General features: G+C 43.5%; 1 protein-coding gene across 2 annotated transcripts; it reads right to left on the reverse strand.

The window, feature by feature from the left end:
- Positions 1-967: 967 nt before the first annotated feature.
- On the reverse strand, positions 968-13,805 carry cip2a (cellular inhibitor of PP2A). Of its 2 annotated transcripts, none has more exons than XM_084187641.1 (22): positions 13,678-13,805; positions 13,215-13,317; positions 8,285-8,432; positions 8,015-8,127; positions 7,349-7,443; positions 7,135-7,231; positions 6,161-6,283; positions 5,909-6,054; positions 5,494-5,809; positions 5,188-5,350; positions 4,966-5,113; positions 4,787-4,886; positions 4,588-4,706; positions 4,325-4,508; positions 4,011-4,085; positions 3,453-3,563; positions 3,284-3,340; positions 3,043-3,182; positions 2,834-2,947; positions 2,665-2,747; positions 2,210-2,349; positions 968-1,372 (listed from the first exon to the last, which is right to left on the reverse strand). In XM_084187641.1, the coding sequence occupies exons 2-22, from the start codon at positions 13,314-13,316 to the stop codon at positions 1,226-1,228; spliced, it is 2,721 nt and encodes a 906-aa protein (XP_084043767.1). In that variant the 5' UTR covers position 13,317; positions 13,678-13,805; the 3' UTR covers positions 968-1,225. The 2 variants fall into 2 exon arrangements, with proteins under 2 accessions (XP_084043767.1, XP_084043768.1); XM_084187642.1 differs by having other exon boundaries at positions 4,011-4,079; positions 13,678-13,754.
- Between the last annotated feature and the right edge of the window lie 5,365 nt (positions 13,806-19,170).

The raw sequence follows: 19,170 nt of genomic DNA on the forward strand, positions 1-19,170 counted from the left end.
CTTATTTCTCTCAAATTTTTCGCACAAATTTGTTCACAGTGAGCATTTCTCCTTTGCCAAGATAATCCATCCACCTGACAGGAGTGGCATATCAAGAAGCTAATTAAACAGTATGATCATTACACAGGTGCACCTTGTGCTGGGGACAATAAAAGGCCACTAAAATGTGCAGTTTTGTCACACAACACCACAGATGTCTCAAGTTTTGAGGGAGCGTGCAATTGGCATGCTGACTGCAGGTACGTCCACTAGAGCAGTTGCCAGATAATTGAATTTGAGTTTCTCTACCGTAAGCCGCCTCCAACGTCATTTTAGAGAATTTGGCAGTACATCCAACTGGCCTCACAACCGCAGACCATGTGTAACCACGCCAGCTCAGGACATCTACACCCGGCTTCTTCACCTGTGGGATCGTCTGAGGGGGTGGTGAGGTGTATTTCTGTCTGTAATAAAGCCCTTTTGTGGGGTAAACCGAATTCTGATTGGCTGGGCTTGGCTCTCCAGTGGGTGGGCCTATGCCCTCCCAGGCCCACCCATGGCTGCGCCCCTGCCCAGTCATGTGAAATCCATAGTCGGGCCTAATGAATGTATTTAAATTGACTGATTTTCTTATATGAACTGTAACAGCAAAATATTAGAAATTGCAGCATTTATATTTCTGTTAAGTATACATTGAGGAGCGCAGAGTATAATTTAAAGAGCAAAATGCCTACTGAGTCCCTGTACACAGTGCTGTAGGTTTTGGATGGGTAAGTTGGATGTGTATAAAACTCTCCTTTATTGTCCTGTAACCCCCTGTGAGTCCAGCCTAATACAGCCACTCTGCTAAGAGGTCTGGACTTTGATAAGAGGTCAGGTCATTCTCCCCATAAAACACTGGGTTGCTGGTTCAAACTCTGCTCCTGCTGTTCCCCCATGTCTACAGAAGGACTGTAGGAGTTTTGATAAAATCATGAATACACTGATCATCAGACCAGTCAATATTTATTTCGACTTCAATACAATGGACAGAAAAACTGAGTGTAAAAGAATGATAAATGCAGGATATATGGACAATAGGTTTAAAAATGCAGATAGCGGTACTTTAAAATGACAGAAATGAGTTACTAATTTTGTTTTTAAAAATCCATTCCTTCTGATCCTGTGTGTGCAGATGTGACAGAGACAGATTGGTAGTGTGTGTGTCTCTCAGAGGGACAGGTTGACGTCGCTGTGTGTGTGTCTCTCAGAGGGACAGGTTGACGTCGCTCTTCTGTTTGCCAGAGCTGAGGCTGTGTATCATGGCGATCATAGAAGAGTGTTTGTTCAGCTCCTCCTCTTTCTTCTGTAGTTTGGCCTCCACCTGGGCTTTCTGCAGCTCCAGAGAGGACGCCTGGAGAGGAGAGGACAGGAGAGGACAGGACAGGAGAGGACAGGACAGGAGAGGTGAGGGGACAGGAGTGGGGAGAGAACCGGAGAGGAGAGAGGGAAGGAGAGGAGAGAGGACAGGAGAGGAGAGAGGACAGGAGAGGAGAGGAGAGGACAGGACAGGGGACAGGAGAGGAGAGGACAGGACAGGAGAGGTGAGGGGACAGGAGAGGAGAGGAGAGGACAGGACAGGGGACAGGAGAGAGGACAGGAGAGGAGGGAACAGGACAGGACAGGAGAGGGGACAGGAGAGGAGAGAACAGGACAGGAGAGAACAGGAGAGGGGACAGGAGAGGGGAGAGAACCGGAGAGGAGAGAGGGAAGGAGAGGAGAGGGGGAAGGAGAGGAGGAAGGAGAGGAGAGAACAGGACAGGAGAGGAGAGAGGACAGGACGGGAGAGGGAAGGAGAGGAGAGAACAGGACAGGAGAGGACAGGACAGGGGACAGGAGAGGGGAGAGAACCGGAGAGGAGAGAGGGAAGGAGAGGAGAGGGGACAGGAGAGGGGAGAGAACCGGAGAGGAGAGAGGGAAGGAGAGGAGAGGGGGAAGGAGAGGAGAGGGGACAGGAGAGGAGAGAACAGGACAGGAGAGGAGAGGACAGGGGACAGGAGAGGGGACAGGAGAGGACAGGAGAAAGGACACAGACTAAGCCAACTTCCTTACCAGAAACTACTTTGTATTAGAATCATTTAGATCTCCCCTAGTGGGTGTATGGAGTTGGTTATTAGCTTATCCAGTACGGTGTACAAGTCAGCTGGCAAGACCCTCCCTCCTCCAATACTTTACCAGTGTGTGTCCTTACCCTGATGCTGGCGTCCTTTCTGGCCAGCTCCGTCTTGTTGAGTTCCTTCCTCAGAATATCCACAGTTTCCTCTAGTTCCTCCCTCTCTTTCTCTTTCGCTCTCCCCCTCTCCTCCTGACCCCGCAACTCACCACGCAGACCTGAGAGAGGAGGAGAGGGACAGAGTTAGCGAGAGAGAGAGAGAGTTAGCGAGAGAGAGAGAGAGAGAGAGAGTCAGTAAAAGAGAGGGAGAGAGAGAGAGAGAGAGAGAGAGAGAGTCAGTAAAAGAGGGAGTAGGAGAGAGAGAGAGAGAGTCAGTAAAAGAGGGAGTAGAAGAGAGAGAGAGAGAGTCAGTAAAAGAGGGAGAGTAGGAGAGAGAAGGGGTTGGGAGAAAGAGAGTGAAGGAGGGACACAGAGGGTAAGAGAGTGGTAACTGGGGTATTGAGATAGCTCTTTCTGGTTTAGCTCAAACTGACCTGTGATGTCACGGTTTCTCTGCTGAAGCTCTGATTGGAAGGATTTAATTTGCTCCTCCCTCTCTTTCAGCTCACACACTGCCCTGAAAGAGAGAGAGCAAAAGAAAAAAAGCTAATTGTAAATAGTTGCCGAGGGAATGTTTTTATTGCTACTGTGTGCTTGTCTTACTTGTCGTGCTGTAGACGTAGTGTGTCCTGGCTCTTCCTCAGCGTGTCCATCTGTTTAGTGACGGAGATATGAGCCATCTGCAGCTCCTTCAACAGACGCTCGCTCTCATTAAACCTACACAGGAACAGGAAACGCGTCATGAAATACCTGCATAAGAAACATCTATGTAGAGAAGAATGTAGAGAGCAGTGTGTGTGTGTGGGTGTAACCTGTTAAGCAGCTGGTTATAGGATCCTTTGAGAGCCTGATGTTCCTGAGAGTCAGCCTGCAGTCTAGCGTTGTGTTGAAGCAGCTCCTCGATGTCTCCCTTCGACCTCTCTGCCTCCAGTACCTGGCTACCTAACTCTGCCTAACACAAACACACACACACTTTTTGGCATCTGCTAGCTAGTCTTTAGCAGAACAATAATGCTAAACCTCTTAGCATGTGCTAACTCTTCTGCTACGAACCTGCAGCTCCTCTCTCCTCCGTTCTGCCTCCTTCAGCATAGATGCTAGCTTACGTGCCTACAGAGAGACAGAGACAAAGGCCATCTGTGTTAGAAGCCAAGGCCTCTGTGTGTGTGTGTGTGTGTGTGTGTGTGTGTGTTACCTCGGCCTGGGTGTGTGTGTTTGTTACCTCGGCCTCTGCCTGAGCTCGTTGACAGCGGTACTGAGCGATGAGGCGATCGGCCTGAGAGAGAGCCAGAGCCTTGGCTTCTAACAGATCCTGTAACCTCCCCTCCTTAGACTGGAGGGGGGTGAGAGAGAGAGAGAGAGAATGAGAGAGAGAATGAGAGAGAGAGAGAGAGATTTATTTGCACATTGTTACAACACTGTATATATACATAATATGACATTTGAAATGTCTTTATTCTTTTGAAACTTCTGAGTGTAATGTTTACTGTTAATATTTATTGTTTATTTCACTTTTGTTTACTATCTACTTCACTTGCTTTGGCAATGTTAACACACGTTTCCCATGCCAATAAAGCCCTTAAATTGAATTGAATTGAAATTGAGAGAGAATGAGAGAGAGAGAGAAGGAAAGGGAAGCAGTTACAATACTAACTCAATTAAAATGTCTCATGGTGGTTACATCAAATGCAAAGAAATGGTGGAAAAGAGAGTTGACCACACCACCATGACCATCAGAGTTGACAGGTGTGGAGTTGGAAGATCTAGTGGGGATACTCACCGCCAGAGCGGAGATCTTCTGTTCATAAACATCCATGATCTCTGACACACGCACATCCTTCATCTGATCCTGCAACTACAACACATACACGTTAGTCATTCACACCTCCTTCTACAACACACGTCAGAATACAGACTCACACACACACACACACACACCCCATCTACAACACACGTCAGAATGCAGACTCACACCTCCTTCTACAACACACGTCAGAATACAGACTCACACCTCCTTCTACAACACACGTCAGAATACAGACTCACACACACACACACCCCATCTACAACACACGTCAGAATACAGACTCACACCTCCATGCCGTTCTGTAGTTTCTCTATGAGGCTGTGAATGCTGTGGGAGGGGCTGGAGGGAGAAGGCCCTGATAGGCTCTTCCCCATGGGGGCCGGGACATCCTGTTGCACAGCAACCCGTTTGACAGACAGCTCAGCCTCCCTCTGGCGATATGCGTTGTTGGCAGCAATGCTCTCCCCTAGACTGAGACACAGGCTGCCATCAGAATAAACACTTACATGACTGACTCATTCATTGTGTGTGTGTGTGTTCAATCACTCACACCAGCGAAGGGAAGTCTGGGAGAGGCGTGGCCTCAAACAGTAGGCGAAGCCCGGTCTGAACATGCTCTCTGTGACTGGACGTCAGAGCCAGAGAGAGGGGCGTGACCATCCTCTGGTCCTGTAGGGAGAGACATTTTATTATGGCAATCTTTTAGCTCGGCTCCGCAGGTAGGTAGGTGTGTGTGTGTGTGTGTGTACCTGTAGTATTCTGTAGAAGCTGGTCTCCATGTCCTTCACCTGCTGTCTCAGTTTACTCATCAACTCCACACTCTTCAGCACCGCCTCACCACACACCTGACTGGAACACCCCCACGCAGGTCTTTACAACTATGTTCTGTGTGTATGTGTGTGTTCTGAGTGTGTATGTGGTCACTGACCTGAGGCTGCTGTCGTGGCCGGTGGGGGGGCAGGTGAGCGGGTCGTTGTTATGGCAACAGGAGAGCAGTAGCTCCACCTGAGAGAGACAGAGCTGGGAGCTCATCTGACGAGACACCACCCTACACACCGATTCCTCACTACACAGCAGTGGAAGAGTTAAGGCTGATAACACACAGACACACAGACACACACACAGACAGATAGACAGATGTAAAGGATATTTAGCAGCAGGCTGGTGGTGTTTGTGGTACGTATGCAGTGTGTTCTGAGCTGGCTGTCTGGTGCGGCTGGGTCCAGCCCCTGTAGTAGACCCAACACCACTGGAACCAACAACTCAACGTAGCCCAACACACACACAGACACGACCTCTGAACCCAACGCCTCCTGGAGAGAAACACATAAGAAAGGACAAAGAGCAAATCAGTGCAAGTCACTTTTTCTGTAGGAGTCATCACTGTGCTAGACAGGATGTAGTGAAATCCAGGCTTCCACTTTTAGTTCTGTGTGTCCGTGTAGAGCTGTCGTACTTCCAGTAGCTCAGTCAGCAGCTGCAGGGCCTGTAGACAGCATAACTCCTCCCCCTCAGCCGGAGAGCTCAGCCATTGGATGAGAGCTAAGCCCGGCTCTGTTGTCTGCCCTGCGTCTAGGCCCGCCCCGTGTCTGCGGCTTGCAGCTCGGAGCCGAGGGGCGGCAGGACGGAACACGACCTCACACAGCAGAGACCTCAGGCCTGACACACCACACAGAGCCAGGAGCAGCTCCAACACCTTGGTAGCAGAGTCCGGGTCTTTGACATGTAGAAGACCCAATACCTGGGACAAGCACACTGAGAAGTGTTCATACCTACAGAGAGAGAGGAGGGAGAGACATACACAACATCACTTTTATTGTTCTATAAAAGTGTGAGTGAGTGTGTGTGTGTGTGTGTGTGTGTGTGTATACCTGGTCAGGCAGTCAGCCATCTTGGGGTTCTTTAACAGGTCCACCAGTAGGTCTACAGAGTACTTCCTGGTTAGGGTTCCATCACCATTGACGATGATGTTAAAGATCAGCTGGAATGTCTGGTGGATGTTCTTAGCATGGAACAGCTGACACACACACACACACACACACACACGTCACAGAGCCCAGACAGAGAGTTGTCACAACCAGAACTAAAGATAGAGAAAACCCTGGTGTGTGTCTGTGTGTTACCTTCTCCCCCACCTCCTCATTGAGAGTGAGGCTAGCCAGTATGGAGAGAGCGAACACCACCACCGTCAAACTGTTGTGGGCCAGGAAGTTAATCAGGGTACGGTAGAAAGTCTTCACATTGCTCTGTAGGAACACACACAGCCAGGTGTTAATCAACGTTCAATAGAACGCCTTCACATTGCTCTGTAGGAACACACACAGCCAGGTGTTAATCAACGTTCAATAGAACGCCTTCACATTGCTCTGTAGGAACACACACAGCCAGGTCTTAATCAACGTTCACTAGAAAGTCTTCACATTGCTCTGTAGGAACACACACAGCCAGGTGTTAATCAACGTTCAATAGAACGCCTTCACATTGCTCTGTAGGAACACACACAGCCAGGTGTTAATCAACATTCACTAGAACGCCTTTACATTGCTCTGTAGGAACACACACAGCCAGGTGTTAATCAACGTTCACTAGAACGCCTTCACATTGCTCTGTAGGAACACACACAGCCAGGTGTTAATCAACGTTCACTAGAACGCCTTCACATTGCTCTGTAGGAACACACACAGCCAGGTGTTAATCAACGTTCAATAGAACGCCTTCACATTGCTCTGTAGGAACACACACAGCCAGGTGTTAATCAACGTTCAATAGAACGCCTTCACACATTGCTCTGTAGGAACACACACAGCCAGGTGTTAATCAACGTTCACTAGAACGCCTTCACATTGCTCTGTAGGAACACACACAGCCAGGTGTTAATCAACGTTCACTAGAACGCCTTCACATTGCTCTGTAGGAACACACACAGCCAGGTGTTAATCAACGTTCACTAGAACGCCTTTACATTGCTCTGTAGGAACACACACAGCCTTCACATTACAACAACCCGTTCCATCAAAGACAAAGGAGAGAAAAGAGGGTGAGTAAGAGGAAAATAGAAAAGCTGGATGGACGGCGGTAGAGAGAGGGTGGTCCTCACCAGAGCTTTGATGTGAGTCTGTACTGACAGGTTGTAGCGACACAGGTTAGCCATCAAACCCAGGCACGGCATGGTGATGTCATCATTGTGCGACTGGCTAGAGGGGGGTATACAAAAGGGGACAAAATGAATACTTACATGTAAACATTCACCTCTGCTTTACTGTAGAGTGGGAGAAGAGAGAGGATGAGGGAAGAGAGGAGAGGTATCTTACATGTTGGTCATGAGAAAGTCTATGAGCTCGTGGATGTAGTTGGCACAGTGGAATATCCGTCCGTTATAGGTGAGCCTCTGCAGCAGCTTTAGACACTGAGACACACAGAGATACTAAAGCAGTAGTTGAACACATCACATCCTACAGACATGTTTACCACTGGAGCTTTGGCTTTGTGTAGCGCCGTAACTCTCCAAGACCAGGGTTCATGACCCCTGGTTTAGTCTCATCATGACCCCTGGTTTAGTCTCATCATGACCCCTGGTTTAGTCTCATCATGTCATTTTGGTGAGTAGCCTGAAGACCCGATGTTGAATTTCATAGAATTCTACATCGGGCAGAAATGAGCGTTTGGGTCAGGAGAGTTTCCTCTTACGACCTCTACAAGCCAGAATGCTGAATAAAATGATACTTTCCCAGTTGCCCGTGTGGTTGGTCATTTTGCAGGTAGGAATGTGTGACAATATATCCACAGGAAAGTAGAATTAAATCAACTTTTCAAAGTGCTGGTAGCGCGTTCAGATTTGCACAAGATGATAATACATGCATACTTTGTCGAGCTCATGCACACGTTTACATGGTTCTGCGCATGATTCAGGAGATAGAAATCTGAACGCACTTCCAAACAAACGCATGACAATGCCAGACTGTGAACCAGAGGTCTACCTGTAGTACGAGCGGCTCCCTGGGGGTGGTGCTGTGGCAGTGGATGATGGAGGCCAGAGTGCTGGTCAGGTTATAACTACTCTGGAGAACATCTCTGCTCTCATCATCACAGGCTGGGGGTGAGAACACACACACATCAACACAAGTTCTATTGTTTTTGTATTGTTTTTGAGTGAGAGACACATTGTCGGCTGTTGACAAAAATGATATGACTGAAATGTGTTGGGAATTAGTCATTGACTGTGTGTGTGTGTGTGTGTGTCTGTGTACCTAGTTGGGCCAGTAGAGAGATGATGGTTCCTGTGAGTATGGGGCTAGTGTTGGGGTCTCCTGCCAGCTCCACAAGTCCACAGACACACTCACTGGGCAGGACCTGGCCCGACGACAGCAGACGAACACACCGCATTCCTGACAGCTCCTACACACACACACACACACACACACACACACCAGAAAGTACGTTTACATGCACACTAATAATTTGATATTAAACTGATTATGGCAGGACAAGTAAACAGCTTACTTGGCGTTCCAGCGGCGTATTTGTATGTGAAAAAATATGCATACTTTCAGTTTTTCCAAACTCACTTCACTCGCGCATAACGCCCGATGTCCACCAGATGCATATGTGTTTTGTTTTGCCGGAAGTCTAGCCCGCATTTTCCGTACATGTGCTTCGATTTTCAACTAGCTAAAAGCTAGCTAGTTGGACTCTATGTGAGTACTTCCGTTTGTACCACCAAACGGTAAAGCAACGCACGAATTGAAAATATTGAACGCATGTGGTAAACAGAACACAGAGCAGAAACACAGTCTGATGCATCTGGTGGACATGAGGCGTAATGCCCCGTTTACATTGTGACGCATTTCATTACGCAGTACGTCATCTTCGCGGAGTCTTGCCCTGCTACTGAACGGACAAGGGTAGTGTATGTAACACAATATGGAAGAGAGCCTGTCTCTCGTCAGAGATCCCATTTATTTTGGGAGATTACAAAATATGACATTTTCATTCAATTCAAGACAGGATCTATACATTGTTTCAAGTGATAATAAAAAATGTTTTGTTTAGTTACTTTTCCTAAAATTGTTTCTCTAACTTTATAGCAAGTCAGGCTTGCTTGAACTGCAAAGCAGCTAGCTAGCTAGCTAGCTACCTCCGTCGTGGAAGTCCCATTAAAATGCATGACACCCGGTGCAACGTAACGGAGTGCTTATGAGTAATGTGAAAGAGGTGCATCTGAAACACCCGTAGCGCAAGCCTCCCTCTTACGCGCGAGTGAAGTGAAATAGTTTTCACATACAAACTTTATATGTCCGAACTCAGAATTAAATAGGCTTTGGAAAAATAACATGGTAGAACGTTTGTTTTGATTGTTGATTTTCTGCATTTATTTAAGTCCCATCAGGTAGCCTGATTTCAGATGTGTCCATGTAAACAGGAGTATTAGGGAAACTGTTCTTCAATGCTTTTAAACAAACTATTACATTAATCTGACTATCCACAATAAGGGATGGATCTAATTTTACATAATGGGTATCTGGAGGAAAATGGGGGAGGGTCATGTTTTTTCAATTCCAGTCAAGGGGAGGGTTTAGTATTATTTTAGTGTTTTATAATTAGTTGCATATTAGGCTATACAGTGCCTTCAGAAATTATTCACACCCCTTGACTTTATCCAACTTTTGTTGTGTTACAGCCTGAATTTAAAATTGATTAAATGTATATTTTGGGGGTCTCTGGCCTACACACAATACCCCATAATGTCAAAGTGGAATTATGTTATTTGAAAATCTTACAAATTAGTTAAAAATGAAAAGCTGAAATGTCTTGAGTCAATAAGTATTCAACCCCTTTCTTATGGTAAGCCTAAATAAGTTCAGGAGTAAAAATGTGCTTAACAAGACACATAATAAGTTGCATGGACTCACTGTGTGCAATAATAGTGTTTAACATTATTTTTGAATGACTACCTTATCTCTGTACCCCACACATACAATTATCTGGAAGGTCCCTCAGTCGAGCAGTGAAGACCAGGGATATTTTCCAATGCCTAGCAAAGAAGGGGACCTATTGGTCTATTGGTAGATGGGTAAAAAAAAAAGAAAAAAGACATTGAATTACCCTTTGAGCATGATGAAGTTATGAATTACACTTTGAATGGTGTATCAATACATCCAGTCACTACAAAGATACAGGTGTCCTTCCTAACTCAGTTGCCGGAGAGGAAGGAAACTGCTCAGGGATTTCACCATGAGGCCAACGTTGACTTTAAAACACAGAGTTCAATGGCTGTGATAGGAGAAAACTGAGGATGGATCAACAGCATTGTAGTTACTCCACAATACTAACCTAGTTAACAGAGTGAAAAGAATGAAGCCTGTACAGAATAAGAATATTCCAAAAAAAGCATCCTGTTTTCAACAAGGCACTAAAGTAATACTGCAAAAAATGTGGCTAAGCAATTCACAATTCACTTCCTGAATACAAAAAAAGTGTTATGTTTGGGGCAAATCCAATACAACACATTACTGCGTACCACTCTCCCTATTTTCAAGCACAGCGTGGCTGCATCATGTTATGGGTATGCTTGTAATCGTTAAGCACTGGGACGTTTTTCAGGCAAGATCCTAGAGGAAAACCTGGTTCAGTCTGCTTTCCACCAAACACTGGGAAATGAATTCACCTTTCAGCAGGACAATAGCCTAAAACACAAGGTCAAATCTACACTGTAGTTGCTTACCACAAAGACAGTGAATGTTCCTGAGTGGCCGAGTTACAGTTTTGAGTTAAATCTACTTGGAAATCTATGGCAAGACCTGAAAATGGTTGTCTAGCAATAACCAACAACCAATTTGACAGAGCTTGAAGAATTTTGAAAATAATAAATGGGCAAATGTTGTACAATCCAGGTGTGGAAAGTTCTTAGAGACTTACCCAGAAAGAGTCACAGCTGTAATCGTTACCAAAGGTGATTCTACAAAGTATTGACTCAGGGGTGTGAATACTTAGGTAAATTAGATATTTCTGTATTTCATTTTCAATAAATGTACACAAAAAAAGATGTTGTACATGTTTTCACTTTGTCATTATGTAGATTGGTGAGAAAGAATTATCTATTTAATCCATTTAGAATTCAGGCTGTAACACAACAAGATGTGGAATAAGTCTAGGGGTATGAATACTTTCTGAAGACACTGTATATCACTGTGTGCCCCGATGTCGCCCCTCATCTCTGACGCTCCGCTGGGCGCGCAATATGAAGTGTGCCTACAGGCTATTTAGTGTGGGCTCAATCAAATGATCCATAGCCTATTGGCTACGAAATGCATGCTCGGAGAAGCACAGAGCAAAGTTATATTTCTAATAAAGCTGCTGGCAAGGGGTAAATAAAACTAGGCTGCATTACACATCGCAATGGATGTTCCAACCCTGAGCCCCGGCCTGCTCTGCTCTTGCTGATCAAAAGGTTTTGGGTGCTGCCTGGCCAACGGCTGTGCTGTGTCAAAGGATACTTCCGCAAAAAAAAAAAAAAAAAATATATATATATATATATATATATATTGCACGCGGACTAGCCTATAGCCTATGTTCTGTTCAGTTTAAGAAGGAGAGTGCAAATATGAGGAGGACCGGAGGTCAACTTTGATAGCTTGTTACTCCTATAATAGATTTTACTAAAAACAATATGTTTCTTGCCCATTATGTATTTATCAGAGTTATTGACCTCACAATAAGCCAGATTTGAGTATCTTAAATTGTGCATATATAACCTACCCATGGCACATGGTTTGCACTTCTGTCAATTTCTTGTAAGATCGTAAATTACCTCAGGCTTGACAGCTCCAGTTCTCAAGTGCCTCTCCCGCCGCAGGGCAGACCACACAGATACAGACCAATATTGTCACTGGGGGTACCGTACTTACTCAGGAAGTAAAAGTCAGCAGGACCGGTGAAAGTTTCTTATGGATTTTTAAGACCTTAATTATGTTTATGAATGTAATACCTTTATTATGCCATGTGATGTGATCACGTGCAATGCTCCGGTTAGCAGAACAACGCATCATTGCAGTTCATATGAGAACGTGAGTACACCTGAAATGGATCGCTCACACGGATAGATTAAGATAGCCAGCTAGCTTGCTAACATAAACACACGTCAGAAGCAATAGGAAGTGCATAAAAATGTTTTCATGATCGCGTTATGCAGTGATGCTGACTAGTGAGTCCATGATCATTTTATGAAGCGTCCGTAACAGTCACATCCGTTACGCTTAGAACGAGCACAGACAGAGAGAAAGGCAACCAATTACACATCACCTAAGCCCTTGATGAAATCATACTCGAAACGCGTCTACAATAACAACTTTTCATCAAAAACATTACGGATGTGACACTGCCTGTCCAAATCAGCGCTCTATCTTTACTAGATTGTAAAATTCTATACTAGCACTCAGTGGACTAAAATTTGTTTGATGTTGTTTCATTAACCTTCCGACTTGGTCAGAAACACAGGGGGACAGATGTGAGTACCAAAACAAGTTATGTGAGCCATTGCCAAAAGCTATGAAATCTGGTTGACTGAAAAGCCTTATGAGACTTTGTATCCTACTTGTAGTAACAAGAACACTACATTTGGAAAATATAAAGGCCAACTGTAGTCTGTACTTCAAAATACACACATTCAAGGTAAATATGAAAGTAGTTTAATTTTTACATTAAAGGAGATCTTTCCAACCCCTACTCTTGTCCAAGGTGGTCTGCAAACCCACAACCTTCTGACCCGCAGCCCTGTGCGCAATCAAAATTCCTGCGTTGCCATGTAATGCTTACAGGACGAAGAACAGTTTCTAAAACTGCATTTCTAAGGCTCTGGTCTGTCCAAGAAGTGAGGGTAAACGGTAGACATGTTCTCTGTTATCCACGTTATGTTTTATTTTTTTATTTTGGGTATAGGAGAGGGTCACTTGTTTTTTTTTTCAAGCGTTCTGGGAGGGTTTAGGTAAAATGCATTTTGCTGAAGGGAGGCCCATCCATTTTCATTTCAGAGGTCCAATTTTCTCCATGTAACCCTTATTATAAATAACGTTCACTCCCAAATTGTATTATTGTGTGCATGTAACCCTGCTCAGTGTCATGTTGATATATCTCACAAAGTAGACGTGTGCTTTGGCACAGTGTGGACATGTTGAAACTGACCTCCACTTGTTTCTGCAGCTGGGCAGCGTTATGGGCCGTCCTGTTGTCTCTGTACTGGTGGATGGCCAACAGGAGAGACTTCAGACACGTCGTTACGTCCATTCTGCAACACAACAGCACTTTTGAGCTCAGTAGCAGTTCATCTGTATTACACTGTTCATCAGCTAAAGGCGTTGTTTGCTGGGAAGCTTAGTCAAACAGTATAGATAGCTACCTACAGTTTTTAAAACGCAATGGCTGAACTACAGCTGATACGGCTTTAGTTTGACAACTTGTTAGCAAAGGAAAACAGTTAATGCTAACTAGCTAGTAGCTAACTACCTAGGCTAACTATTGTTATGGTCCCCGACTAATGTTTAGATGTGGCAAATTATAACTGCATTGATGACCATTATTCACGTAACTTTATGTAATATACATCAATAACATATAGACCAATTAGATTTTTTTTAAAACAACATACATTCGATTATTTCTGTCCTCTTCTGTCAAGCGTTGTTGTACCTCTTCTACTTCCTCCCGCTTTCCACTTCAAACAGCGGAAGCGCCCATGAGATATTGAAGGAGCAGGGGGTAGCTGCATCTCAATATGGCGACCGGAGTATGGGCGAGTGAGTGTGTCGGTCGAAATGAAAGTAGTGGGCGTGCGGAAATTAGTGGGTGTGTCGAAAGCGATCTGCTATAGTTTAGACGGTTTGATTGAGCGGTGGTTTTTTTCTTCCGTTTCTTTCCACGTAACTAACGTACATATTTGAGCTACCATACCGCGAGAGTTTGGACTTTGTTTTTAAGCCAGAGGATGAGTCTGAGTCGTATTTCACTGTTAGTTTTACACAAATAATTGTACATTTTCAGTTATAAAACTGACGATTGTTTATTTTTGATAAAAATTATGATGGGTGTACTGTTGCTTCATGCATGTGCTTACTGTGACTCACGCTAATATTGCTACTAGGTAGCTACTTCCCATGCGTTGCCAGAGAGTAGTTATTGTCAAGCGGGAGCTAAGGGCACTGTGTCCCAGTGTTGCCTTCCATGCCCTCCCCATTGAGTAGGAGGCTATGTATCAAGGTGACATCTAGATGGTTATCAATAGTAGTTATTTCTTGGGTAGGCTGCTATCCTTCTTGAAATAAAATTGTGAGAGAAAAAAAATGGCTAAGTTAGCTACCTCTTGCAACAGGACCGTGATACTCAGTAAGAAGCACTTCAAGTCGCCAGGCAGGCCAATACAAGTGTCTTGCTGCCCATTCAGCCAAGCAAAACGTTATTGAGTGGCAACAAATCTGCCAATTAGCTGATTCGCTTTTCATATAGCGGAGTTGTTTTCCATACACCCACTACTTTCCACCACATATGGATCAGCCAAAAGGCAAGGGTCCACTTTCTCTTGTAACCCTGAAAACTTGCCAAAATGAGCCCTGTTTCAAATTATCACTCTATGAGAATAACTGTTCCATACGCGAGATGCGCATCACTTTGCACGTTTTATGTATTTTGATTATAAAATAGGTGTGTCTTCACTGTGATAAGGGCTCGGAAAATAAGAGTCTTGTCTACTTTAAATTAACAAAACAAGGCTATGCCTATGCACAGCCACAGGCTTCTACAAGCAAGCTCCACTGCTGAGGTTACTGCAATTTTCAAGATTGTGTTCCATGATATAATATAACCAGTTGATATTACGGTTTCAATAAATCAATCTTAAATGGCACTTGTTTTTTTATTGACTGAATTAACACTGAGTATACCCCGTTCAAAGGCACTTAAATATTTTGTCTGGATTTAACAAGTGACATCAATAAGGGTTCATAGCTTTCATCTTGTTTCACTTGGTGAGTCTATGTCATGGAAATAGTTCTTAATGTTTTGTATACTCAGTGTATATGGAGCAATTGTTATCTGTAATGGTTATGATAAATTATGCATTTTTGCACACTGTTGGAATATAGGACTAGATCATGTGACCAATAATCCAATGTTATTGGTCACATGTGCCAAATACCACAAGTGTAGACTTTACAGTGAAATGCTTACTTAGGAGCCCATTCCCAACAATGCAGAGTTAAAAAGTAAGACAAATATTTGCTAAATAATAAATCATGTTTTTTCTGGCCTTGTGGTCTAAAAATACATATAATTTTTCATTAGAGTACTCAAAATGTTTAATCATAATTATTTTGCACCCCCACTTTCAGACATAGCCAGGCGCCCAAGTGCGTGCTTGTGTGTGTGTGTGTGTGTGTGTGTGTGTGTGTGTGTGTGTGTGTGTGTGTGTGTGTGTGTGTGTGTGTGTGTGTGTGTGTGTGTATCGCCATGTCGGAATATCTGTACTTGTGTTCTAGCTAAATAGTAGGCTGATTGGGTATGTGAAAATATAAAGTTTTAGAGTATGTGAAATGTCTATAATTAAGTAGGCCTATCCTTTAAAGGCAAGGATGTCATACTAATTTCAACTTTTCATTTAGTAGAATTCGCTGCAAACCAGTGAAGGGAAAAAGCATATTTTCAGACCCATGTGTGTTTGACATCTGATAATCAGATAAGAGGACAATCTGTACTATAACGAAGGAATGGCGAGAAACAAAGCAATTGCGTATTAAATGATGCATTCTCAGTATGGGTGAGCCTAATATGTTGATATTTGTTGCTTACTACATACATTTACACTAAACAGTACGTTCTAAATAGTATGTAGTATGTAGTATGATTAGTACACAGTATGTAGTTTTAGTAAGTAGTAGGCGAGACCGATTAATAATTAAGGGGACAAGGTGATATCACCTTAACTCTCATTTGAATACATACCGCCTTGAACCAACATGGGAGAAGGCGTGTTTGCCTAAATTCTACTGTAGGGTGTCAGCAAATATAATTAAAAGTTTACACCATTCATCTATGGTAAAGATACTTATATGTTTCCCCTTTCATCTGTGTCTGGTGTTAGCTAGTTACTGGCTAGCTAGGTCTTCAGCCGGCATGGAACCAAAGGGGGGAAGGATCATTCAAAACTCAGACGCAGTTGTCAAGTCAACACATCTGTCAGTGCTGCTGTGAACCGCATCACAAGAGAAATGCAAATAGAAGATGGATTAAAAAAAAAGTTTACACCGGCTTGCCAATTTTTACTAATACTCATAGTCCATATTTACTTTTGCAGTGCCTTCTGTCCTCTGAATCAGGGAAGGCTGGCTGAAAGTAAAACACACTATCTACGGCAGGGACCTTGCAGAGAGATGTGAGAACCAAAGTGTGACAAAAACAAATGGCGGTGGGTTTGGGTGTGAGTGTGCTTGTGTGTGTAACCCAGTTTGAGAATTACAGTCAAAAGTGTGCATGCATGTGCTGTCCCACTGGGCATAGACGTCAATTCAACGTCTATTCCACGATGGTTAATTGAAATGACGTGGAAACAACGTTGATTTAACCAGTGGTGTTTGTGTGTACACAGCAAATAATGGAGAGTCATTACAGCAGAGTTACTGTTATTTGACTCGAAAAGAGCAGCTTTAACTATTTTGGGAATTAAGTGACTGATTGTGACCACTAGAGTCAGAGGTAAAACACAGAGTTCATTCGAATAGAGCGTTCATAAGTATTGCTAGAGTCAATGTGATCCCGCCCACAGATTAGCAGTTAAATTTAGATTTTGCCGCCATTGATATTTTCTTCCTCACGTTCGACTCAGGCTTACCCTGACAGAAGTAGTCTTTTGCATTCAGGTAAGTAATATGGTTTTGAAATTCATATTTGGCCTAAGTCAACCATTTAGACTGGCATATCCTTCTTATCATTTATCATTAGCTAGTTCCAAGCCAAATATTCATTATTACCTAGCAGTCGATCGGTATAGCCTGTTTTTTTTAACCAAGCCAGGCTTGGCGCCATTCTCAAAGCATAGCTACCGTTAGCTAGCTAGCTAGCTAATAATTTTAGTTCAATTTGACAGAATGGACAGACAAAGGTAGGTACTTGAAGCGGCTAAATTCAATTTTTTTTATCACCACAGTAGAATAAACCAATAAACATTTGGCAATGCGACACCAAATGTTTTGTAATGTTACCGTAGCAAATAGCTAACGTTAGCTAACGTTTTGTAATGTTACTGTAGCAAATAGCTACAGCAGTTAGCTAATGTTACCTAGCTAGCTAATAGCTAATGTTAGCTAGCGTGGCCCTTTATAGTAGCTAGCTAACGTTAACGTTTGCAAACTAGAATCACAGATAGAACAATGAGGGTTAGTGTAGTATCTAGACAATTTACAATTTTGCTGACATTTGCAAATGGTCTTAGAGGATGTTGACTCAGCTTGAGGAAGCATCTGGAGACCATTTCTATAGGGGAACCCTAAAACAGAGGAAGTCTGTTATGTGGAGTCCTGGGATTGGTCTGTAGGGGAAAACACCCATATCAGGTTACATAGGATATATATATACTATGGTTTGGGACAAAGGAGGGGAGAATAACATATTAGAGATTGGGGCCGGTTATTCTCCAGATGTCTGCAGAAGTCTGTAAATTGGCGCTGAGATCTTCAATGTAATAAATAATTATAATCGAGGACAGTGTCAGCGGATTTCTTGTTCTCACAGCATCTCAGCATAGTTCTCGACACTACATTAACGGCGACGAGGATGCCCACCCAGGGACACTACATGAATTATACAAATATTTGCTAGAATAATCAAACCAAATTCTGGTTATAGTCTAGCTAAGGTCAGTCATTCATTCATTCTATACACAACTTTGGCTGACCTGAGTGTTGCTTCTTTGGCTAGATAGATGGCTGCTTAGCTAGATGGCTGGCTAGCTAGTAACGTTAGCTGGATGGCTACCAAAGCCACATGTCTAAGCTAGCTAAATAGATAACCTAAACCTGCATTCGGTTTGAGAATTCAGTAATGGATGTGTGCCTGGGTATGACGTCGTTAACTATGTCAGCTTTCGTTACTTTTATTATGCGTGCGTGCCTTGTGTACTAGCTACGGAATCGAGAGTAAAATGTGGTGCGTGCCTCCTGTGCGTTACTAAATATAGAGTTAATTGGTGCAGCACAGCGAAGCCGGGGAGAAAGAAGGGAATACACAGCATTTTTCAAATGACTTTTCAAGTTGCAAAGCTGTCTAACAATACACTGCTGTTATTTACATGCTCCTCCTCAGGCATTCAGGCATTGTGTATGTGAAGGTGACCGAGGAGCATTAAACATTACACAGTCCCTGCAACTGTTCAACTTTTCTTCCAGATTCTTCCAGTGACAAATTTGCTTCAGGTGAACAAAATATTTGTTTATTTTTTGTCTGTTTTTCTAGGCCCACTATTACAATGAAGAAGATGGGAGTGGCTACTTGGCATGGAGATTGAAGCACCTGCAAAAGGAGGATGCAGAGGGAAGAATAAAGTGCCCTCGTATCACTAACAGGTGGGTCCAGCTGGTTGGCATACATAACTGTCTTTTATTTGTGTGTGTATGGTTAGTTCGGTTGAAGGGATTTTATGTAACCATAGCAAATGAAAGCTAGCTAGGTGTTTATCTCAATTTCATATGCTGAAATCTACACGCGATATGCAAATGTCTCGCATGCAACTGTTCGCCTTGGCTTAGTTTTGAGGCTTTCATAGTAGTAAGTTAGTGTGAATATCAATATCGTGTCCTGCATTGTTCATTAGGCTACATTTGTATTAGAATGTATTGAAGTTGAACGTGGCTGGGATCATATAGGCTGTCTTAGGGTAGTGCTGACTATTTTAGATGTGACATTTAATATGAGATAATTAACAGTCTCATTCTCTTTTAGCTAAGGATGCTGGCTGTACCAGTGAAATACAAAGATGAGAAGAAGTTCATTTTTTCATTGACTTTCAATGACTTCTTGGAAGGAGGTGAGTGATTGCCACAATTGCAGTTGTTTACAGAAACCCTAACAGCGAGCCAAATGTACCTTTGTTTAATGT

The sequence above is a fragment of the Coregonus lavaretus genome, assembly GCF_964263955.1.
Source record: "Coregonus lavaretus genome assembly, chromosome: 2".
In the NCBI taxonomy this organism is placed as follows: domain Eukaryota; kingdom Metazoa; phylum Chordata; class Actinopteri; order Salmoniformes; family Salmonidae; genus Coregonus; species Coregonus lavaretus.

What these genes read in the sequence shown, in the direction of transcription:
- cip2a (XM_084187641.1), bottom strand. Translation starts at nt 13,316, where the DNA reads ATGGACGTAACGACGTGTCTGAAGTCTCTCCTGTTGGCCATCCACCAG. An exon ending in GGGAGCCGCTCGTACTACAG is followed by an intron (nt 7,444 to 8,014) that starts GTAGACCTCTGG and finishes TGTGTGTCTCAG; the next exon opens with TGTCTAAAGCTGCTGCAGAG. An exon ending in CACCACCAGCCTGCTGCTAA is followed by an intron (nt 5,114 to 5,187) that starts ATATCCTTTACA and finishes TAACTCTTCCAC; the next exon opens with TGCTGTGTAGTGAGGAATCG.